This window comes from Phaenicophaeus curvirostris, chromosome 10 (genome assembly GCF_032191515.1).
Source record: "Phaenicophaeus curvirostris isolate KB17595 chromosome 10, BPBGC_Pcur_1.0, whole genome shotgun sequence".
NCBI classification, from domain to species: domain Eukaryota; kingdom Metazoa; phylum Chordata; class Aves; order Cuculiformes; family Cuculidae; genus Phaenicophaeus; species Phaenicophaeus curvirostris.
The window spans coordinates 25340593-25363545 of record NC_091401.1 but is presented as its reverse complement, the minus strand read 5'-3'; the positions used below and the strand labels follow the sequence as shown (position 1 = coordinate 25363545).

The following is a 22953-nucleotide window of genomic DNA, read 5'->3' as shown; positions in this document are numbered from 1 at the left end:
CACAGAAAGGGTCACTGGGCACTGGCAGAGGCTGCCCAGGGAGGGGGTTGAGTCCCCTTCCCTGGAGGGGTTTAAGGGACGGGTGGACGAGGTGCTGAGGGACATGGGTTAGTGATTGATGGGAATGGTTGGACTCGATGATCCAGTGGGTCTCTTCCAACCTGGTGATTCTAAGATTTTATGATTCTATGATTCCAGGAAATCCGGAAAGGGGCTCTGGATCAGGGAGGGCAGGGATAGGATGAGGGGGGATGGTTTTGAGCTGAAAGAGGGGAGATTGAGATGAGATTTTAGGGAGAAATGTTCTCCTGTGAAGGGGCGGGGAGGCCCTGGCCCAGGTTGCCCAGAGCAGGGGTGGCTGCCCCATCCCTGGAGGGGTTCAAGGCCAGGTTGGATGGGGCCTGGAGCCCCTGATCCCGGGGGAGGTGTCCCTGCCCGTGGCAGCGGTGGCACTGGATGGCCCTCGGGGTCCCTTCGGCCCCGGTCCCTGCAGCGACGCTGCGACCGCGGGAGTCACGTGCCCGGCGGCGCCTGCGCGGGGCGGCGCCCGCGTGACCTTGGTGCCGCGCGCGCGCTCCCGCGGCGGGATCGGGGAGCGATGCGGGCGGCGGGGCTGTCGCTGCGGCTGCCGGCGCTGCTGCTGCCGCCGCTCCTCCTGCTGCTGCTGCTGCTGGCGCTGGCGGCGGGACCCGGCGGCGCGGCGGAGCAGGGCGGCCTGCCGGCCAAGAAGCTGCGCATGGCCTACGCCACCGGGCCGCTGCTCAAGTTCCAGATCTGGTGAGGCCGCGCGGCAAGATGGCGGCGGCGGCGCCGGCCGGGCTCGCGCCTCGCTCCCCCTCCTCCCCCTCCCCTCGGCGCGCGCCCCCTCCTCCCCCCACCCCCCCCCGGTTTGTGTGAGAGACCGCGGGAGCGGGGAAGGGATTGTGCCGCTGGGCTCGGTGAGGCTCAGTTATGGGCCCCTCGCTCCAAGGAGGACATTGAGGGGCTGGGGAAGGGGCTGGAGAACAAGGATTCTTCAAGGCGGTTGAGGGACCTGGGGCTGTTTAGCCTGGGGAAAGGGAGCCTGAGGGGAGACCTCATCGCTCTCCACAACTACCTAAAAGGAGGTTATGGTGAGGCGGGTGCTTTCTGTTCTCCCAAGTGACAGGCCGTAGGACAAGAGGAAATGGCTTCAAATTGTGCCAGGGTAGGTTCAGGCTAGACCAGTCAGCTCTGGATTCCTGTCAGCTCCCCAGGCTGATGAGGAAAACCTGCCATCTCTTGTCTCTCTTTGCCTTCTCTGCATTAATGTGGATGCAAGCTCTTTGCATTTCCCCCAGCCTTGCTTTCTTCAAAGGACCTGCAGGAGTCCTTCTGCAGCAGTGGGAACACCAACGCAGAAGCCCTTTAGTCTGTAGATCCTGACTCCTGCATTATCACCCTCTTCCTCGAGGTGTCTAAAAGAAGAGAGGCTACTTCATTGTTTAGTTTCTGTGTTTTCAGGTCTCTCCTTTAGTGCTTAGGCATCCAGAGAAGCACAAAATGCCATGAGCAGGCAGTTCAGGTTTAATTAGAAGGTTCTCATGCCTCAAGCTCTGCCTCAAGCCTCATGGCCTCAAGCTCTGCCAGGCGAGATTTAGGCTGGACATAAGGAAAAAATTTTTCACAGAAAGGGTCATTGAGCACTGGAACAGGCTACCCAGGGAGGTGGTTGATTCACCTTCCCTGGAGGGGTTTAAGGCACGGGTGGACGAGGTGCCAAGGGGCATGGGTTAGTTATTGATGGGAATGGTTGGACTCGATGATCCGGTGGGTCTCTTCCAACCTGGTTATTCTATGATTCTATGATTCTATCAGGAAAAATGCCTTCACAGAAGGGGCTTTCAGGCCCAGGCAGAAGCTGTGCAGGGAGGTAGTTCAGTCCCCATCCCTAGACGGGTTTAAAAGACAGGTGGATGAGGTGCTCAGGGGTGGCTTAGTGGTGGTCAGGGATGGTTGGACTCGGTGGTGTCAGAGGCCTTTTCCAACCTAGGGGTTCTGTGATTCTCCCCTCAGTGTTGGGGCTGGTGGGCACAGGTGCCTCCTGTGCCACAGCACCCCAACCCCACGCTGTGGGCTTGGGGACCAGGTGGGCAGCGCTGGAGGAGCAGGGTCCGGGGCACTAGGGTAGCGTGCCTGGCCTAGGGTGACGAGGCAGTAGGTTGTGTGTTTATATGCAGTATTGCAGGCCTGTTCCTCCATGTCATCTTGGAAATGCTGGTGGCTGCATGGGGCACACCTTGTGGGAGGACGCGGGAGTTTGCTCCGGCACACAGAGCTGTGTTGCAGGAGGGAATCGGGGCCTTCTGTCACTGCTGTGGTTCCTGGTGCTGTGGGCAGTGCTGTGCAGGGCGGTGAAGAGAGTGATGGAACATGAGGGAATGGCTTCAAATTAGAAGAAAGAAGATTTAGAATAGACATTAGAAGAAATTCTTCATAGTGAGGGTGGGCAGGCCCTGGCCCAGGTTGCTCAGGGAAGCTGTGGCTGCCCCATCCCTGGAGGTGTTCAAGGCTGGGTTGGATGGGGCTTGGAGCAGCCTGGTCCAGTGGGAAGTGTCGCTGCCCATGGCAAGGGGTGGAACTGGGTGTTTTTTAAGGTCCCTTCCAACTGAAACCAGTCTGTGATTCCTTCTTCCATGAGGTGAGGGTGATAACTTCAGTTTCAGTTAATACGGAGACAGCTGGTAGAATTGTGAGCCAAAGTGCAGCTCTGGAATAGTTAACCTGGTCATCCTGAGGCAGGAACTGCTGGAGCGGTTAAGTTGCCTGTGAGCAGTTGAAGGGAGTGCTCCGTTCAAGCAGTGTGGAGATGAAGCAGCAGTGGTGAAACCCTCTTTGATTTTGACACAGAGGGAGGTGTTGTTTCCCTGACTATCCGCTGTTCCCCTGACTGTCCTCTCTCAGTTTTTTGCGGGGAGCCAAGAGATTCCCTGCTCAGCCGGCATCCCTGGAGTGCAGCGTCTGCGCTAGTGCGTGGGCACAGGCCTGTGTAAGAGCCCAGCTGCCAGGGCTTTTGGGTGCAAGTGAGCTGCAAACCAGCGCTCTTCTCTGATGTGGATTTTAGTTTTATATTAAACTGAGTGGCCTGAGAGCAGTGCAAGTGCTGGTGTTGCTGGCAAAGCAGCGCACGTGACAGAGCCCGTGCTGACCATCCCTCTCTGTGTTCAGTGTCTCCTGAGGCTACAGGCGGGTGTTTGAGGAGTACATGCGGGTTATCAGCCAGCGGTACCCAGACATCCGGATCGAAGGAGAAAACTACCTTCCTCAACCCATCTATAGGTAAGCAAACAACGAGGACAGATTGTCTTTGTTCTAGTGTGTGGTGGACATGTGCATTTACACTTAAATAATACTGAAAATGGAAACATGATTCTATGATTCCCATTATAGTTATGTATAGCCTTTGTTATCATCTCTCCTCCAGCAGCTGCCGTAGTTTTCATGCAGATATTGCCATGTAGGTATCTGTGGTGCGGTTTGGTGTGTTCCGATATGAAGTAAATTATGTAATTCACTTTTTTCCACAGTGCATATTTCTAGCTTTCCTTTTTGTAGTATCTGGACATAAATTCACATTTGTATCTTAGCTTATGCACTCAGTGAGAAGGTCCTGTAACAGGTTAAGGTTGCAGAGGAGGGAAGAGTTTCGGGGTGAGCTAAGCCCATTGGAGAGACTGTCAGGATGTCCTTAACTGCAGTCTCGGGGGGTAGAAGCCCAAAGACGTTTGGAAAAAGGCAAAAAGAAAATAATGTTGTTGCTGTTACTTAAACAGTTGTATACATGCTGGAGAGGGATGCCGTAGCTGCTGTGGTGGGTTTTGAACCACTTCTTGACCTAATTACTGTAATAATTACAATGGTAAGAAGGCTACAAGGTTGAATACCTCAGTGTTAATGTGCTCTCTGCTGTGGCCTTAATATGTACAAAGTGCCTTAGGGTTTTCTGCATCTGCTGGGAAAATGCATTATGAGGAAGCAGTGCCTGTCAATTAAACCTGTCTCTATCGTGTGGAACCACTTCTTTAAGAAATTGAGGGTATTATCCAGTTCACACACGTACAAGTTGAAAACAAATTTCTGTTTGAGGTCTGCTTAGGGCAAGAACCCAGTCTGTTGTGCATGGTATGGGAGAATGGCATCCCCTGAGGGTATGGGGTTTGTTAATTCACATGCTGGGTTGTCTTGTTCCCACGGAGAGAGAAACGTATTTGGAAAGTTCTGTATTTCCTCTGAAATAGCCGATTATACACTATCAGAATCCTTCTAGTTAGGTGAATTGTCGCTGTTTGGTGGTGAACCGGTAACTGTCAACCTCCTGAGGTGTTCTAATGTCTTGTTTTTTGATAGGCACATAGCATCCTTCCTGTCTGTCTTCAAACTAGTATTAATAGGCTTAATAATTGTCGGCAAGGATCCATTTGCTTTCTTTGGCATGCAAGCTCCGAGCATCTGGCAGTGGGGCCAAGAAAATAAGGTAAATGGCATACTTTCTCGTTTTATTTTGAAAGGGTGGTTCTAAAATGAATTCATGAGGGGACTCGAGGAGTGCCTCACTGTTGTCACTAACGCAACTTCCCTCCACTGTGGCCTTGACGGAACCTTTTGGCTTCTGTAAGGAAATACACCTGAGAATTTTAGAGTTATGTATTTATTCTTAATAGCAGTGCTTTGTGTTTGTGACAGACCCAGACTGGATTCTCAGCACCTCCCTTTCTCAGCTGGTGACGCTGCAAAGGGGCAATGGGGTTAACCTCACTGCCGAAGATGGTACCGGGTGTTCAGTTGTTAAGGTCCTAGTAGAGTTTCAGGATGGTATTGTTGGTGCTAAAATGACAGGTTCCCTTTTCTGTTGTCACACGAGTATTCTGCAGTTGTCGCTTTCATCAGACCTTTAACACCTTAGGGCTGTATTTACATGGCGACTAGGAAAATCAAGTTGAAATGTTGTGGGTGTTGTTGCAGAACATTCTCAGGCGTGACAGACTGTGCCTTGTGGGGTGAATATCCCTGTCAGTCTGCACTGAGGATGCTGGTGGATCACTGTTGTTATGCTCAGATGTATAATGACCTTATTCCAGATCCAGGAAGAAACGTTTTCCTGTGAGGGTGGGGAGGCCCTGGCCCAGGTTGCCCAGAGCAGGGGTGGCTGCCCCATCCCTGGAAGTGTTCAAGGCCAGGTTGGATGGGGCTTGGAGCCCCTGATCCAGTGGGAGTTGGAACTGGATGGGCTGTAGGATCCTTTCCAACCCAAAGCATTGTGATTCTGTGATTTATTCTACAATTTATAAGTTCATTAACCTCTGCATCCTCACACTGCACTGCCCCATGCAGTGGTTTCTGTCAGCAGTCAGTTTGAACAGGCAGAGGCTTTCATGTATCCTGTTTAATTAAATGGGCCACATGCTCTCCAAGTGTGGCGGGCTGCCGTACATCAGTGATCTGATGTTGTAATGCAAGAAGATGTAAGGGGGTATGGATAAGGATTGAGAGCTGAGGGCGGTTTCAGAATCATTTTGGTACCTATGTTGGGAAGGCAGTGTGCACAGTCATTTTAGAAAGGTGATGGAAAGATGTCTGTGTGATGGAAAGACTAAAAAACACCTGTGAACTTCCAGTGCTGACTGAGAGGGAATAAAATGAGCTGTGGCTTATGGGGCTGAGCATCAGGGGTTCTCTCTATTCCGTTCCAGGTTTATGCCTGTATGATGGTCTTCTTCCTGAGCAACATGATTGAGAACCAGTGCATGTCGACAGGCGCATTTGAGATAACTCTGAATGGTGAGCCGATAACTTTCTCTTCAGGGGACGGGGAATTGTGTTGTGCGTGTCTGCACAGTTCTGAGAGAGCTGTGTGCTGGGAGGAAGAGGAATGATGTTAAGAAACACGTGTTTTGGAGTGTGGTGGTATGTGGTGACTGCCAACCAGTCTGAATCTTCAGGTGTTCTGTATCACAAGAAAAATGAAAATCATAGGTGCCTTGTAAAGCCATTTATGCAGGTGTCCATTGTGTGAATTTTAAAGCAGCTACATAAAAACTCACTCAGAGTCACTTGGGGTAACCATGTTCTGTTCTTTCATTGCCTGTGTTGTCCAGTAAGTAAGATGTGAACTAGGGAAGTGTACTCTCCAGTTAATTAGATGCATTCGCTGTCCTCTTATCTAGTGTGGTTTAGCCTTAGAATCCTATTGAAACCACTGTTATTCCCAGACTTTCAGTAGCAGTGGACAGCGATACTGATTTTTCCGGTTGAAGAGTCTGTGGACCTTCTGCCTTCAAATCATTTAATGGTTTTAAAGATCATTTAAGCCTGATGGACTACAGAATTTCTCTGGCTCTAGGTACAAGTGCATGATACAGCTCTGTGCTTTGTAATCTCAGGTTATGGTTGTGTGGGATGGGTTTCAGTATCGTGGTTTCCAAGGCAAATCACACACCGCAGGACCCTTTAAAGGACTGCAGTGCATCAGAGTAGTTGAACTTGATGCCCTTCCAGTCTGAAATCTCAGATGAAGGTTTGGCAGCAGAGCCTTCATAGGGACAGACAGTCGCCTTGGACGTCTGGGAGTTTCTGATTTGTGTTTGGGACAGGGTAGAATAATGATTGCAGCCACTTTGAGTGTGACCTTCCAAGCCAGATCTTAGTAAGCAGAACTCGAGGATCAGCTGTGGATGTTAGGCAACAGTGAGCTGAGGATGTAGTGGTACCCACAAGTGTCAAAGATCTAGTGATGGTTTCAACACTTGGTGTGCCAGTCTGTTCTTAGACATCTGTTCACGGATATTTTGAACCTCCAAATCTGCACGATACATTTCGAAATGGAAGCATTAGGCTCTTTGTTCTGTTAGTTGGCTTGAGTTTTAGTACAGCCAGAGGTTTAGAGCATTGTTGGTCCAGATATTTCTCTCAGTGTAAAATAGTACCAACTTGCATAGCTGCTTGGGTCTTTTAAATGCTGTTTAAAGTAGCCCAAGAAGCTGTTTGACTTTGTCAGTGTAACAGTGCTTTTCTCCCCTCCCTGTGTTTTGTGGTAGATGTTCCAGTGTGGTCCAAGCTTGAGTCCGGCCACCTTCCTTCCATGCAGCAGCTTGTACAAATTCTTGATAACGAGATGAAGCTCAATGTGCACATGGAGTCAATGCCTCATCATCGGTCATAGCCCCATCTATCAGCACTGAAACTGCTTGTAAGTCTCCTTCCTGGCACCGCTGTCTGTTGGGGTGGGTGGGAAGGGCTGAGTGTGGCAGATTGCATGTTACAATCCTGTATTTGTGCATGTACAAGTGTTTTGCTGGAGAACCAGCTCCTGCAACGTTCAGTGAATTGACACCATGCTCACAGGGGCTGGTGAGACGGGCTTTGGTCTGGGAGATGTTCTGCCTGTTTCAGAACTGGAAGCTGGCACTGGTTTGTTCAGGAAAAAAATGTTGCTGTGTGCAGAGGGTCTTAAGTTAGAGAGCTGTGTTGTGCAGAGGTCAGAAGGCACATGGTATTGCATGTCTTGGAATAGTCTGTGTGTAAAAGGTTTCTCTCTGACTTGTAAGCATGACCCTGAAAAGCAGAACACTTCCTTGCTCCTGCCCATGTTCTGTACTGTTCTACCCTTCTGCAAATACTCCCTGGCTGTTAGGAGCAGAGGACTTCCATCCATGCTTTTGTGTATTGTGGCAAACCAGTTCTATATGCCTACGTCACTTCTGGTTTTCAAAACATCCAGCTCACGGTTCTTCGTAGGATCAAGGCTGTGCTACAAAAGGACCGTCCCAGGGCACAAATTGGCCATTGGTGCTTAGGAGACAACTTGATGAGCCGTGGTGCAGTTTCTGGCCCAAGAATGCTTTAGTTTGAGAGCCGGGTTTCTTGGCATGACCCTGTTTCCAGTTACAACCCCTTCTCCCGTTTCTGTCGGCTGACTCCTTGCAATGGTCTCACCACCTTGAACGGGTCAGTTGGTCCCAGCTTTTGAGGTAATAATGGCCCAGCTCTGCTCAGACACCAGCACACGTGTCCTGGGGAGCTCTGCTTAATGTGATTTGGCTCCTACATATCCCTATTCACATGAGCAGGAAGGCAGCAAGTGGAAGTGTATGCTCAGAGAAATCAAAACACTGACAGAGCCCTGCAGGCATCTTGCTCCTCACAGGAAACCATGCTCCATGTCCAGGCCTTGCTCTGGTGTTTCCCACTGTGTCAGAGCTCAGACTCTAAGGCCCACTTTTTTTCCCCTGATTATTTCTTTCTCCACGGACACACCTACAGCTTCCTGAGGTGGGAGAGCCATGCAGAGAGGCTGCTTCATCCAAGTCCTTGTGTAGGGAGGACGAGGAGCAGCTAATGTTTGATTCTTGCTGGCATTTCCTGTTTGTTAAGTCTGGTTTGTCCTAGTAAGTTAGCAAAAGTCATGGTAATCATGGAATAAGTAGTTTTGTATTTGTAGAATGCTGTGTGCCATTGGTGTTCCCCGTACTATTCAGCTGGGCTTGCTGAAGCCCAGCATCCTGTACAGATAGATCTGAAGGGTCTCAAACAGTGTTCTTTGTCGCAAAGTAGATTGACATCACTTCTGAGCTTACAAAACATGCTGAGACTGGTCTCATGTAGAATTCTATTTACTGGGGTTCGAGTTGAGAAAAAGAAACCCCATTTGGCTCTGCTTTCATCCGTGTGGGAAGCAGCAGTGCACGTTAGGAGGGTCTGACAGGCTTTGTGACATTCTCTTCTGACGTCTCCCTGTCTAAATTCCTGCCATGGTAGTGTCGTTCCAGTGGTCCCTGTGCAGGCAGCCGCCCAGAGGAAGCAGTGGCAGCGCTCCTGCCATGAGTGCTGCTTCCCTTTGGGTTTGTAATCTGGCACGTACGTGGCCCACTGCTCTCCCTAGGTCACATGTGCTGCCTTGCTCCCTGCTGCAACAGTGCTGGGGACAGCTTGCTGGTTAAACGCCGGAGCTGTCTCCGACTGTAACTCTTGTGTCTCCGTTTGCAGGCATTGAGTGGTAGTTTCCCACGGCCGCGCGGCTCAGCCCCATGAAGGCCTGTACTGAAGACAGCACGCTGTTAGTGCAGGCTGGATGCTTCTTGCAGCTGGGTCGTGCCTCCCGGAAAACATTTGATGGAAGACCTTTCAGTGCTGGCCTGTTTCTGGATCCTGCACAGTCATGGAGTGCAATAATACTGTATAGTTTTTTTAAGATTCCATTCGACCAGTTTTCAGCCCAACAATGCAGGCATTACTAACGGTAACTTATTTTGTATTCGTGTGTCACACAATGGCAGGTTGAGTTGATACCCGATTCTTCCTTGGAAAAAAGTTTGTTTAATCTGTTGTATTTTATATGAATTTATGTTCTTTTTGTAGCTTAAAATGAAGTTATAGGAGTGTCTGATACTGTCCTAAACTGTTCAGTAATTAACAGCTGTCTCAAATCTCTCTAATGTGGTTAAAGCAGGTTTGTATATTTTTCAAAATCTATGGCAGAGTTGAAGGGTGCATTATATACTAAATTATATAAACAAAGTTATATGCAGAGTAGTGACATCATTTTGTGAATTCAGTAAAATTAAGATCGACTTCTTTTGAAATGGTGTTGGCCGGCTCCAGGGGTTCTCTCTTCACCTGCTGAGGTGAAACACTGAGCCTTACTACTGTCCTAATGAAACCAGGAAAGCTAATTTAAATAGAGAGTTCTCATGTACTGTGTGAAGTAACTTGTCCAAGTCACTGATGGATATTCTTTGGAATTGCAATTGAAACAATGCATAAAAAGCCTACTTTCCAAAGCCACTTAATCTCGTGTTTGTCTTGCCTGGCCCCTTGACAGGGGACACACAGAGCTTTGGTCGTTCCTTTGTGTGTCTGACGGACGTCGGCTGTGGTTTGAATTCAAGTACTGCCGTCATGGGGTGAGGTTCTCTCACAGGGGCTGGGAATTCTCCTGAGTTGGCTTCCTGAGTCGGTGCAAGCTGCAGGCTGCAGCCTTCCCTTCACTGTTGCATCTCCTGCCTGCGCTGAGCAGCTTCTCTGCTGGCCCCTCTGTGGGGAGGCTCAGGCCTGGCAGCACCTGCCTCCCACTCCATTTTTGTCCTTGTTCTGAGCTGCAGAGTTTTGCAGCCCCTGTACTTCCTGGATCCTCAAACACTGCCTAGGGATGAGGAGGGGGATTTTCTCCATCGGGACGGTAGATCAGGTGGGAGGGGAATTGTGGAGCCATGGTGCAGGTGTGTAAGAGTTGTCTTAGACCCTCCCCACAGCTCAGTGGTGCAAGGTCAGAGGTGCCTAAGGTAACTGGAGCTCTGTTCTGAGCGGAGGGGAGTCCTGAGCAGAGCGGAATCGATGCCTTTTGTTACAGGGGTGGTGCTCGTCACAGGCATCAAACAATGTCCTCAGGGCTGCTTTGGCTCTGAGGTAGCCTCCTTGGGTAATTCCTGCCTTGCCTTCTGAAACAGATGAACCCAAACTTCCTAGGGTGGACAGGTCTGGCTTGTCAATCCTTTTCACTTCAGACAGACAGACAACAAGTGTCCAGGTGTGTTGCTGTACCGAGATATTCCATGAGCTGTGCAGTCTTCCCCCAGGGATGTTTGCTCATGACCTGCCAGCTGCCCCCAGTATTCCTTCCATCTGAGCAAAGTGGCTTATGGATGTGTTGGAGGTAGCTACCTGGGAACCTTTGTGAATCTCTTTTTGCCCCAGGAGGCCCAGGCTGGGCAGCGTTTTGGCTGCGTCTGTGATTTCTCTGGGTTGTAGGTGCACAGAGCAGGCTCGATTTTATGGGCTGGGCTGAGCCCCGATGTTGCTTTTCATAGAGCACTTCCAAACGGAAAAACTGAACAATAAAATGGAAACAAAGAACCCTGATGGTCATTAAAGGCAGCGATACCTGCCAGCCTTCTCGTAAACGAGTTGCCAAACACCAGCTTATTACCATTTGTGGTGCATTAACCAGGAGGGCTCATTCTGGTCTGAAACAAGTCCAGGTGGTTTGGTCTGGGAAGAGCCCAGGGCAAGCACAGGCTTGTTGATCTTGGCTTGTTAAGCACAAGGGTAAATGAGGTGTATGTGGTGGAACTGCTGTGAACTGGCTGCAGGCTGGGGAAGGATGAAGGATGGAACTCGCGTTTCCCACTGTGAGTGCAGAAAAAGGGCGTAAGCCACTTGCAGCAGGGATCTGTCCCCAGTTCTCGTTTTATGGTAGCATAAATCTATCATAACCCAGCTAAAAACTGGAATGACAATGGCATAACAGGTCAAAAGGAAACTCCAGGTTCGATCTTCATCTTTCTAAACTGATGATTTTGACTCTAGAAGATTTCGAGTCTAATCAGAGCTTTCACTCAAACCAAGGTGCCTGAGGCTGCACAGGTCTGGGTTTCACAGGAGCTGGGCACGCTGCTCTGCCTTGGGATCTGGTGTGGGAGCAAGGACTGTCCTTTTTCCCACTTCTTGGCAAAGCTCTGGAATTGCTTGGGCATGGAGGGGCGAAGGGGGGTTGGTGGTGGACTACACTGCTGCCCCACCACCGCTAGCAATTTTAGTGTGCAATTTTGCTCAGTGGGCTGTGTTGCGGGCTTTGGCGTGGATCTAAACACCAGCCGTTCTGCTGAGTGTCCAGTTTCTGCTCTTTCCCAAGGGCCCCATGCCTGGTTGACGCCTCTGTCAAGACCGGACGGAGCCAGGGTGAGCATGCAGGATCAGCCCCTCCAGCACCCGTCTCCCGGGAACGGGGATGGGGTGTCCCCGGGGTGCTGGAGGCTGGCAGGCTTGTGCGGGACTGTACAGCACAAGCCCCTTCTGGGTGGTTTTAGTGATGCTGTAGCAGAGCTCATTAACAAGAACTTGCAAGCAGTGTCTGTCTTGGACTGGTAGACTTAAATCTGTACTAAATGTGAACTTCATGAATACGGGATGTTTATCCAGAGCCTGATTTGACATCAGTTGGATTTAATTTTTTTTTATTCGTTTACTGTGCAGCTTCCTATTAGTGTTGTGGTTGCACTGTGTGGAGTAAGAGTTCATTTCATATGTTTGCAGACCTGCAGCCAAGAACCTGACAAAGGGTGGGACAGGGAGGAGACCCCAAGCATTACCCCACACCTAGAGTGTCTCCAATATGCCCACGTTTCCCGTGGCCTTAGCAGAGCCACCTCCAGATTTTCTGACCCAGCCAGGGCAGCGCTGCCTGGCTGTGCTCTGGCTGTATGGACAAGGCTGCCCAGCCACAGGTGCTGTGCTGGGAGGGGACAGTTGTGGCTCACTGGGAGGAGCATGGACCTCCCGGGTCACCATCCTTGCTGCCTGCTTTGTTTGGCCAGGCTGCTCCTTATCGCTGTGCGTCACAGGTGTGCTCGGCAGCCGGCCGGCCCAGCCAGCGCCCAGGCAGCGAGCTCCTGCCCTGGGTGCATTCAGAGTTCGTGCTGAGAACAGGCAAGGACTTTGGTTCTTCTGCATCTCGGAGCACCTCTGCAGGTGTGGAGCAAATCAGATGGGTAGAAGGGATGCCAAAAGCCCTGGAAGAACCAGCCGTGATTTGTAGCAGCTGGAAAGGTCCTGGAGATCTCCTGGGATGGACAAAAAGTGCCACTTAAAGGACTGACTTGGGTGTTCCTGGCCTCGGGCTGCAGTTGGAGGGTCTGAGGCACTTCTGTGTTTTCAGCTCAGCCACGGTCTCTTGGTTGGACTCGATGATCCGGTGGGTCTCTTCCAACCTGGCTATTCTGTGATTCTGTGATTCTTCGTGGGGCAGTTTTTCCACATTGGGGCAAAATTGTCCTGGGCATCTCTTTCAACCCTCCTTGCCAGGGAAGATGGTCAACATACTGTACGCAGTGCTGCGCTCCCTCCTGAGCTGCCTCATTCCCCCGGCCAACCTGCTGGTGATCGTGGCCGTTTACCAGCTGATGAAGAAGCAGCCAGGCACCAGCTATGTCTACATCCTCAACCTGGCCACCGCTGACCTGCTGGTGGGCGTGATGTGCATCACCGAGGCGCTGGACGACATCCTCGACGGGCGTTTTGACCGCAGCAAATCTTTCTGCCTCGTGCGCGTCGCCCTGAGCATGACGCCTTGCATCGGCTCCATCCTCACCCTGCTCCTGATCTCCCTGGACAGGTACCTGGTGGTGACGCTGCCGCTCTCCTACCCCACCCTCCTGAAGAAAACCCCCATAGTCCTCTCCCTTGTTGTCCTCTGGATGCTTTCCTTCTTTGTCGGACACTTGCCTTTGATCTTGCCCTCCCTCCAGCAAGGCAACTACACGGGTTACTGTGGGCTCCTGTACGTGGCCAAGAGCGAGTACCTCTACGTGATCTGCTTTGGCATCTTCGCTCCCTCACTGCTGGTGCTGGTTTGCCTGCACGTCTCGGTGGGCAGCGTCGCCTACATGCAGCACAAGCGGCTCCGACACGCCCGTGCCCAGACGGGGCCCCTCCGTGCCCACCTGCGCCACTTCAAGGCGCTGCGGACTGTGATCATCGTCCTCGTCGGCTTCAGCCTCTCCTGGGGCCCCTACCTGGTGGGGGGCACCGTGCAGGCCGCCTGCAGCTCCTGCAACCTGGCCAGCCCGCTCAAGGATGCCTTGTTCCTGCTGGGTGAGACCAACTCCCTCATAAATCCCCTCATCTACACCCTGCACAGCAAAGACATCCGGAGCCACCTTGCAAAGCTGCTCCGATGCAGGAGGAAGGGCCGAGTGAAGCCCCTGGCCTCAAACATTCAAACCGTTGGGAGCTGGCGTGGGGGACATCCTGAATCACCCAGTTCATGAGGGGTCCGTGCCCCGCTACCTCTGCCCGTGCTGCTCCCACAGCCACTGGACCCAGGGCAGGAGGGAAGCACAGTGCCCAGTGCAGCAGAGCCTTCCCAGTGCGTCAGCCGTCTGTGAGCTGCTGCCAAGAGGCTGCAGCTCATCCATGATCTCTGCTGTCTGCATTGGCAGCCTTCTATTCCTCGCATCTGCACAAACGGTCATCGAGACTGTGACCTTTGGCTGCTTTGGACAAACTATGGGCTTTTGTCCCTCTCTCTGCGTGGGGAACCGCTGTGTCTCATATCTGCAGTAGACTGAGCTGTGGGGGGCTATTCTGCTGGTGCTGTGTCCTTGGCAGAAGCCCCGGCTGTGCAGAGCAGTGCCAGGGCGGGTGACTTCTGAGCAAGCACCTCCCCGTATCCCTGTCACTTCGATATGCTCTGTTTGCTTTTATCTTTGTGCCACATCCACGGGCTGAAATGTGACTGGTCAGCCTGAGCTGGTTTCTGCCGGCAGACAGAAGAGAGGTTTGCTCAGGAGCACTGACAGTGAGGAGGGATTTCCTCTGCCTTGAGCAAAGCCTCCCTTCTTGCCTCCGTGGCCAAGATGCACTTCATTGTGGGCTGATAAGAAGATGTGGTGTGATGGTCCCTGCCCTACAGCTCCTCTCACACTGAGACCCCAGAGAGGGCCATGCGGAACACCCACGGGCTGCCCTTACTCTGTCCCACAGCGTGGCAGGGTTGCAGTTAAACCTTGTTGAGGGTGTGCAAGCGCTGCAGTGCCAAGGAGCCTCATTGGCTTATTTTGCTTTCACACCACACACGTGCTGGTCAGACTTGAACATTTAGTATCGCACGGATTGAGCTGCGTAGCTCATCACTTATGTCAGAAGTTGTGCAAAGCTGCAAGATCTTTAGCGTTTGTGTGACGAGGTACGCTGGAGGCTTAATTTTGTCCCGCTGCTCATTAGAAGGGAAGTTTAAGCATCCATGTAGTTTGTCAAAGAGCCGCAGAATGCTCACCCTGAAGGCAAGATGCAGGAGCTCATCTTCACTCAGTTGGGGCTGGGGAGGCAGCCGGCTGACATCGCTGACCTGGGGAGCAGAGGGGAATGGTGTCAGCTGAGTCACAGCAGCACCAGACGGGGCTTTGTTCTCTCCCCAGCAGACAAATCTGCCCCTGCGACAGGAGCCCATGGAGGAAGGGAGCTGCGGTGCACCTTGTATGGATCATGGCTTTCCCTACAGCACAGCCAGAGCGACTCTTGGGGATGCAGCCAGGGACAGTGGGGACCTGCTCGAGAGTGCTTCCTGCACTCTGCAGCTCCTTGCAAAGAGCCAGGGCTGCTGGGGCCACGGAGCCCCTTGTGTGCACGGCACTGAGTACGGGTGCCCCTCCGCTGGGGCAGGACCTGGGGCAACACAGGGAGCTTCCTTGGCTGCTCCACTCCCTCTGTGGGAGCTGCCTGTGTGCTTGAGAAATACCTCCACTTTGGTTCCCATGTTGAATTTTGCTTGTTGCCCCCTGGCGAGGAAGGAAACGATGATCTTGTCCTGGCGCAGGATCCTGACCCCCACGTGCCGGTTCAAGGAGATGAAGATGGGTTTCAGCGGGACGTGGGGTTCTGGTGACATGATGCTGTTTGACCACGTCCACCTTCTCACCCTGTTGCCTCCTTGGTCCAAATACTGCCCTCCCTGAATATTCATATTTATCCTAAAAGAGAGGAAAATGAAAGCTTTGAACCCTGCAGCTCCAATGGCTGATGTCCCTCATTCCCCAAAGGGATGGGACTAACCCCAACCTCTCAAGACACAGCTGGGGTAGCCTTGCTCCTCTAGGAGTACCCGATGCAGGGCTGTGAGCTGCTGTATTTGTCTTTTAATTTTTGAATGCTATTAGGTTTACCATTTATGACCTTTGAGATTTAAGATCCGCAGTGGAGAGCAAAACTGCTGTGACCCACTCGAACATACCACACAGCTCCGTTCGGATGATAGCAAGTACTTCTGCCATTGGACTTAAATACTGCTTGTATTTTGGCGTTGGTCGGCTTGTCTTCCTGTACTATGCAGATCAGCTGTTTTTTCTCTCGTACAACAAGGATTGCCAGATGTCCGGATGGATAACTGTCTTGAGATAAGGTGCTCATAACCTCTTTCTTGATGTGGTTCGTTTGTTATTACATACTAAATATTTCAGAGCATGGCTCTGGAGCATGAAGATCGGTGTATGACTCAGATCCCTGTTAAAGGCACACCGGAGCTGTGCTGTTGGTGCTACCTGGGTTGCTGCCAGGGCGTCTCTCCTACACTGATGTATTCTGTATGCGCTGACAGGAGAGCTGTTAGAGATACAGGATAGATTCTTGCTGTTTTCTAACCAATAACCCAGGCAGAAATGCTTAGGATTGAAAGTATGAGCCTAGCAAAGCGAAGTGATCAAAGTACTCAGCTTGGATGACAGCAGAGAAAACAGGGAGAGGTTTTATTCTCCCAGAGGAAAAATCCAATCCACTGGGGGGAAAAATGCGCTTGCCCCAGCAACCTGACTTGAATGTATCCAAAGATCAAATATTTGTGTCTCACTGCGGTTTCTCTCCAGCAAGACGTGCTACTGTGAGCGCATGCGTTTATGGCACTTTGCCATTTGCCACCGCTGCAACTGGCAGCGTCCTTGGGACAAAGGCAGCCTGGAGGCCAGAACAGAGAAGTTGTCTTGAGCCTGTTTGCTTTGGTGGCAGAGCTCAGGTGCACTTCCTACACCTCGAGTCAGCAAGAAGTCAGCCACAGTAAGGAAAATACTCCTGCCCACAGGTCAGAGGCAACAGCGCTGTGTTGGTACGGGTAGGAAATGTTGTGCTGGTTTGTCCCTAGGGGAGGGATGGGGCTGAGTGCTCTCGGAGCCTGCTTGGACAGCAGTGACCTTCCATGGGCAGCCAGAGCTCCAGAGTGGGTCTGAGCACTGGGTTAACATGTTTAAACCGGGTGCTAAACATGCAAGTGCCTGAATAAGTGCTTTCATGACTCCTTTTTTTTCACACTGAAAGTGAGTGTGAATGATGAACCGCGTTATTCAGTGATAAAACAGGCTGGGATGCACTTAAAATTACAATTACAACCCTAGACCAATGCAGGCAAAAGAACCCTGGAAAGGATACAACAACTGCGCTGTTCCATCTGGAAGCATGGTAAGGAATTTCACTCCATGTTTGTAGTATTTTTCCAGCAACACATTCTTCACTGCCTAGGAGTGGAAAAGAAAGGACATGATAGATGGGAGCAGTCCTCCACCAGCTGCCCTTTAAATGCAGGCAGGTGCCAGTGGTTCTGGAGTGTGGATGCGTCCCAGGTGCAGCCCATCCCGTCACCATCTGACACAGCGACTTGCCTTTCCACCCACGAGGGTAAAATCACAGCAGCTGGTGCTGTAGGAGATGGGCTTCACCTCAGGTGCTTCTCCTTTCTCATCAGGCACCAGCGTCCGGCCCTCTGGCGATGGGGGCTCCTGGGAAAGCTGGTAGGAAATTGTGCCAGCTTGACTTGAACCTAGAGAGCAAAGGTTTGTGTGCGTGGGGGAGGCTGGCAGCACCGATGCCAGGGCTGCGTGATGCCTCTGCAGGGAGGCTGTGATGTGGGGGAGTGGGAATTCCTGGCTGAAATGCTCCATCCTGGGAGTTTGTCTCAGGGTATTTTCTACCTAACAAGGACAGTCCAAAGTGTTCAGCCATTTCAGAGAACGGGATTGTGAAAAAAGATGTATTCTTTCAGTTGTGTACATATACACACCAGTGTGAGTGAAGAATGACTTGTTTTGGATGGCACTCACACTCCCTGGAGTGGCAGGACTGGCAATCTGAAATCCTTGGTGCCGCAAAAACCTGAGTGCCCCACTGCACTCTGTGAAAATACGCCCATCTCATACATCTAGTTCATCTGCAATTAGTCAAAATGCCTTTGATTTTATAGCTGGATCCAAAAGGCTGCTCAGGAATCCACAGCCTGGGCTAGGAATTAGTGGAGTATTCACCCGACGAGGCAAAATGTTGATCACGCTAATTCTGGCAGTTCCTGCCTTCCACAGGCTTGGATTTGCCAACTTATTATTCTCTAAGATCAATTTGTGTGCATCTCAGCTGAAACATTCAGCTATAAATACTGAAAGTCACAGCAAGGAGATCCTCTCTGTGCGATGGGAGTGCAACTGCTTTTGTTTTTTCACGTGGGGGGTTATTTAACATGGCAGTATCTAATGGGATTGCACACTTGACAATGAACCAACACGGCGCTGTTTAAATCCTCCTCTCAATTAGTGAGCATTAGAGACAAGCAATTCCCTTGAATTCATTGTTGTAATAAACTGACAGATAAATACATAAGGAAATGCAAGCTCACGTTCAGCTCTGCTCGTCCGCTCTGCTGCCAGGAGAGCTGACTGTCTGGCCATTTGTCTCTCCAGCTGCCTGCAAAACAAAAGTATTCCTGACAGACATTTCATGTGTCCCTTGCCTTAGGAGCACAAGTTTCTGAACCTGTTTTTCTCTGCATTTGCATAGTTGCAAGTAACAGAGGTAATGGAATATCACCAAAATAATAATAATAATAAATAGCTAAGGAAAAGGAATTGCTTCCATAGAGAGATTTCAGGGAACAGACTCTAAATGCAATGTTATCAGCGCTACTGACAGCAGAGCTAAATGTCATAGGGATTTTGCATCCAGTTTTTATGTAAAAGAGAAGGAGAGCTGCCCACAAGAGCAAGAAAACAGGTCATCTCCAAGAATATTTCACTGTTCTTATCTGGCTTCCTATAAATTTGACAGTGTCTGACAGTGGCTTTGGTTTATGCTCTGTACGTGATCTAAGGTACTCGCACCATCAGGCTGCAAAGGATCTTCAAGGAAACTAGCAGTTTCCTTCCAGGTGTGCTGATTTACTTTTCTTTATCCTGTGCCCTAGGCTTAACTATTTGTATAAACTTCGGGCCTCCTGCTAAACAGCCCAGCAGAAGTCAAGGTTGCAGAGTTCTCCTGACTCTGGAAATTTGAACCCAAACGCATGTCACAGTTGATGCGAAGAAACAGACAACTATAAATTCAAGCCTTGTGGTAAAAGCTAGACCCAAATATTATCCCTCCCGCAGGGTTTTGGCTCTCCCTGTCTCTAGGTATGAGGTCTGGCAGCAGCAGAATTAATACCTTAGCACATACCTCACCACCTTCTGATACAGCCTGATACATGAAAAGCCAAGCGGGTCCAGACATTATAGACTATGAACTTGAGTTGCCTAAAGCAATTTTGTCTTCTTTCATTCCCTCTTGCTGCAGTTTCATTTTCTTAACACCTTTTTTTTTGCCGTCCAGAGACGCCTGTTGTTCCATATACAGATCTGATCCCTAGTTCTCCCTGTCGGCGTTTCCCGGTACCTCTGATACGCCGTCTCCTTTGACAGCAGCGTGTCGGCTTCGGGGAGGTGGGATTCATCGGGGCTGACAGCGGTGGGAATGCTCCAGGTGCCCTCGTGGTTCTTGCTCTCACTGACGATGAACTCGTAGAGGTCTCGGTTGCGCTCGCAGCAGAATTGCTGAAAGGCAGAAGAGCGGTGCCAGAAGAGCCAGCCTTTCCCAGCAAACCTCTGCCAGTCCTTCCCACCAGCTTACCGATGCATAATCCTCTGCCGATGGGCGAGCGCCTTCAAAGGAAGGGAATGGCTTCAGCAGGCTGTTACAGTACTCGCACCTCGGAGCACAGTCCTCCTCTGTCTGGAGTGGAGGTGGGGAGAGAGAAGAGGAGGAGGACAGAAATAGGGTATCTGCATGCAAATCTTCATTTGATCTTGGGGAAAGAGGGCTCTGCTCAAAATGCAATGTTATAAGGCGTGCAAGAGCTGTCAGGACTGTGATCTGTGTCTGTGCTATCTTGGAAGGATTTAACTCAAAACATTAAGTTCAGGACACCAGCAAAAAGAAAAGCTGATCTGCAGTAAATAACTAACTAAAAAACTTAGAAGAAGTGGAATCACTACAGTGATTATGAGGGCCTTTCCTTCCAAGGGAAAGCTGAGTCCTCTGACACATTAACCCTTTCAAATACATCGCTTGGGGCTTTGCAGAGAAAATTCTCTCCAATTGCTTAACTCATGATCATAGAAAAATCTGTGAGGAATTTCACAAGGAAACCCCAGCAGATTTATGGACAAAAGATCTGAGCGTGTTAGACCAGATGCAAACCAGGGCTGCGGCAGGATGTATTCTGAGCGTGGGTATTAGACATTTAGAAAGAAATAACCGGTTTTTTTGAAAGCACATTTTGAAACAGAGTTATAGAAGATGCAGCTGCTGAGAGCAGGCTGCACTGTGTGTTTAGCACTTCCACTCAAATCCTTTTCTGAGCATATTAATTCAAAATACTTGGCTTGCTTTTGGAAATTCCCTTGCTCCCCACTTCATGCCTAGGATTAACTGTCTTTGATTATTTCATTCTCCTAAGGGTCATGGGGAACTCTATGCCCTGTTTGTATTTCTTGACTGTACGCCTAGTATTTCTATACATTTTGGATCTCTGTCTTAGCCAAAGCATAAAATCTTTTGCTGAAAAACTCAACACAGGATGGGTATAAACTGGAGAGGGGCAGATTTAGACTAGGCGTAAGGAAGAATTTCTTCACCATGAGAGTGGGGAGGCTTTGGAACGGGTTGGCCAGCGTAGTGGTGGCTGCCCCATCCCTGGAGGGGTTCAAGGCCAGGTTGGATGGGGCTTGGAGCCCCTGATCCAGTGGGAGGTGTCCCTGCCCATGGCAGGGGTGGAACTGGATGATCTTTAAGGTCACTTTAAGACCCCAAACTATTCTATGATTCTATGATGCAGTGGCAGGGAGAGGAGCTGCGCAGCCTCTTGCTTTTCAGGTGTGCACAACAACCATCATTTGAAAAACCTCTTTCATAAAGGAACTCCTGCACTGGCTTGTCAAAGGGTGTTATTTTTATATTTTTTACACGGGAATCGTAGCAATTAAAATCAGCCATTAAAAAAGGCACATGCTGGGGGAACACCCACCACCGACTCACCTCAATCTGTACTTTCCTCTGTGACGACTCGGTTCTGTAGGCCAGAAGGGTAGGCAGCCCAACGGAGGGGAGCGTGCGCAGAGAATTCTTGAACAGCTTCACAAAATCTTCTTTGAACTCAAAGTGGAAAACACCAAAAGCAAAGTGGAGTCATATCTGTGCTCAGGGGTGAAACCATCAAGCATAAAACGTATACACGTAGCCCGTGGGAGTCCTTACCTCCATGTCACACACCACCTCTAAGCTGCTGAACTCTTCCGACAGAGCTGCAATGACAGCGAGAGCGAGGATTACTGAGCAGCAGTGCTGTGTTTGCAGGAAACTTAGCTCCTAGACACGGTTGTTTTGTTCCTTTGTCAGCCTGCCAGCCTTTTCTCAGCAGCCACCACGGGCTGCTCGAGACCTTCTTGCCAGGCTTGGCCCGCGGCTTTCAGCGGGGCGGCGCTGGGGCTGCGCGTAGCCCTTCCCACGGACCTCAGGGACCCGAACCAGGCACCGACTGAGCAGGGCTTTACAAAATCATCCCAAGGAAGTCACGGAGACAGCTTATTGCTTAAGGTCAGTGACTTGTGTGTTATTTGATGATCCGGTGGGTCTTTTCCAACCTGGTGATTCTATGATTCTATGATCCTCTGAAGCATTTCCAGCCCCTCTTGTCCTAAGAAGAAAGAGCCGCAGAGACGACTGAAGTTTATTCTCATTTCTTAATGCAGCCCGTGCTGCATGAGTGCAATGAAAGGTTTTTTGGCCTTTGGGGTGACAGAAATCTCTCAGATGAGCAGGTTTCTGCCCTCCACAGTGCCCAGGTCCCTCTCATCCTGCAGCGCTACCGGCATCCAGCTGCCCCGGGAGCACAACTGTGCTGTCCCACACACATCACCTCCTGTCTGACTATGGACACGGCCTCCCCTTCAGGCAAACAAAAAGCACGCCCAGTTCTTCTAACCCTGAATTTCAGTTCCCTTTCCTGCCACATGTTTTGCTTTGCCCTCCTAAGTGAGCTTGTCCTGCGGAAAATGCTCAGCCACGTGAAACTCTGGGCAGGCGGGAATACCAAATCCATTTGAAGTCCTTCTCCTTGGAAAGTGTGGAAATAACACGTGTTTAAAAGGGATGGGGTAAAAATCATGACAGCCCCAGGTCAGTGCCCAGCTCCTAGGCCTGCAGCGGGAAGCACAGCTCAGGAAAGTGAACCTGCAAGTGAACGTACTGAGACATGAAGAAAAGCAGAAAGCAAGGCTATGGCATTCACTTATTCTTTTAGCAGGCTGAACGATGTGGCTGCTGGTTTGCTTGAGCTTTGTTTTTTAAACTGCAGCTCAAAGAAGTGTAGTTATCACTCTCTGCAATCAAGCTGCGTCACGGAGAGTGATGGACCATAAACCCCTCGTGAGAAGAAGGGACGCGGCGTGCAGAGCGCCCCAGGGAGCTGTGCAGGTGGACACGCCTCGTTCTTACTCTGCCCTCTCTAACGGGCTTTGCAGCTTCCGTATCATCTCTATCAACCCCTGCTCCATCCCAGCCCACGTAGATGATTTCCCACTAGCACAAGCTTGCCTATTCTGCACTTTGATTTTTACAGGGACTGCTGTTCCGAGGACTTGTGAAGCTCCACCTAAGGTACGAATGTTTTTCTCCTGCAAACACATTCACAGTGTATTTCCAAATGCACAAAGAGTGTGCTGTGTATCAGGATGGATCTGTGCGCAGCAGCGTTCCCCAGGAATTCCAGCTGGTGCGCTGTGTTTGTGTCCCAGGTCACTCCTGCTCCCAGAGGCACGTGAGATGCAGGTGATGCTCTCCGAGAGAGGAGGGCAGCCTGGCACTCAACATGAAACACAAATGATTCTATGATTCTATGAAATGCTGTTTGATATGGTGCCCAAAAGGGATGGGATGAGGCAGCAGCTCCCCCAGATCCGCTGTGCGCTAAGGTGCTGCACTTGAGTGGGCAAGCCAAGGAGTGGGTTACTCAGTCACGTGTTGGATGACTCAGCTGAGCAGGAGGAGAAAAAGAGGTGGATGTATTTTCAGCTCCTTAGAGGCGTTCCCTGCACCTTTCATAGGAATACAATGCACTATTTCTGCCATCTGCCGAGCACTCCTACGCCTGCTGGCTGGCAG

At 50.7% G+C, this 22953-nt stretch overlaps 3 protein-coding genes across 4 annotated transcripts in view; 2 read left to right on the top strand and 1 right to left on the bottom strand.

The window, feature by feature from the left end:
- The window catches only part of SELENOT (selenoprotein T), a 200760-nt gene extending 190962 nt beyond the window's left edge, over positions 1-9798 (top strand). The window contains exons 2-7 of one of the 2 annotated variants that reach the window (XM_069865295.1): positions 595-777; positions 3187-3297; positions 4366-4492; positions 5709-5796; positions 7053-7204; positions 9001-9798. In XM_069865295.1, coding sequence (XP_069721396.1) covers positions 599-777; positions 3187-3297; positions 4366-4492; positions 5709-5796; positions 7053-7177 — 630 coding nt within the window. In that variant the 5' untranslated portion in view covers positions 595-598 and the 3' untranslated portion in view covers positions 7178-7204; positions 9001-9798. Of the gene's footprint in view, positions 1-541; positions 778-3186; positions 3298-4365; positions 4493-5708; positions 5797-7052; positions 7205-9000 lie in introns of those variants that run through there. The other variant, XM_069865294.1, reaches the window with a different exon arrangement.
- A 2952-nt stretch (positions 9799-12750) lies between these two features.
- Positions 12751-13786, top strand: LOC138724655 (glucose-dependent insulinotropic receptor-like). Its single transcript, XM_069864833.1, has one exon. It carries the CDS (start codon positions 12819-12821, stop codon positions 13776-13778), a length of 960 nt encoding a protein of 319 aa, XP_069720934.1. The 5' UTR covers positions 12751-12818; the 3' UTR covers positions 13779-13786.
- Positions 13787-14531: 745 nt separating this feature from the next.
- ERICH6 (glutamate rich 6) lies at positions 14532-22250 on the bottom strand. Its single transcript, XM_069864503.1, has 11 exons — positions 22040-22250; positions 21049-21151; positions 20830-20946; positions 19423-19524; positions 19189-19346; positions 18158-18225; positions 17150-17311; positions 16924-17005; positions 15740-15892; positions 15248-15479; positions 14532-14857 (listed from the first exon to the last, which is right to left on the bottom strand). Exons 1-11 carry the CDS (start codon positions 22045-22047, stop codon positions 14594-14596), a joined length of 1449 nt encoding a protein of 482 aa, XP_069720604.1. The 5' UTR covers positions 22048-22250; the 3' UTR covers positions 14532-14593.
- Positions 22251-22953: the final 703 nt, after the last annotated feature.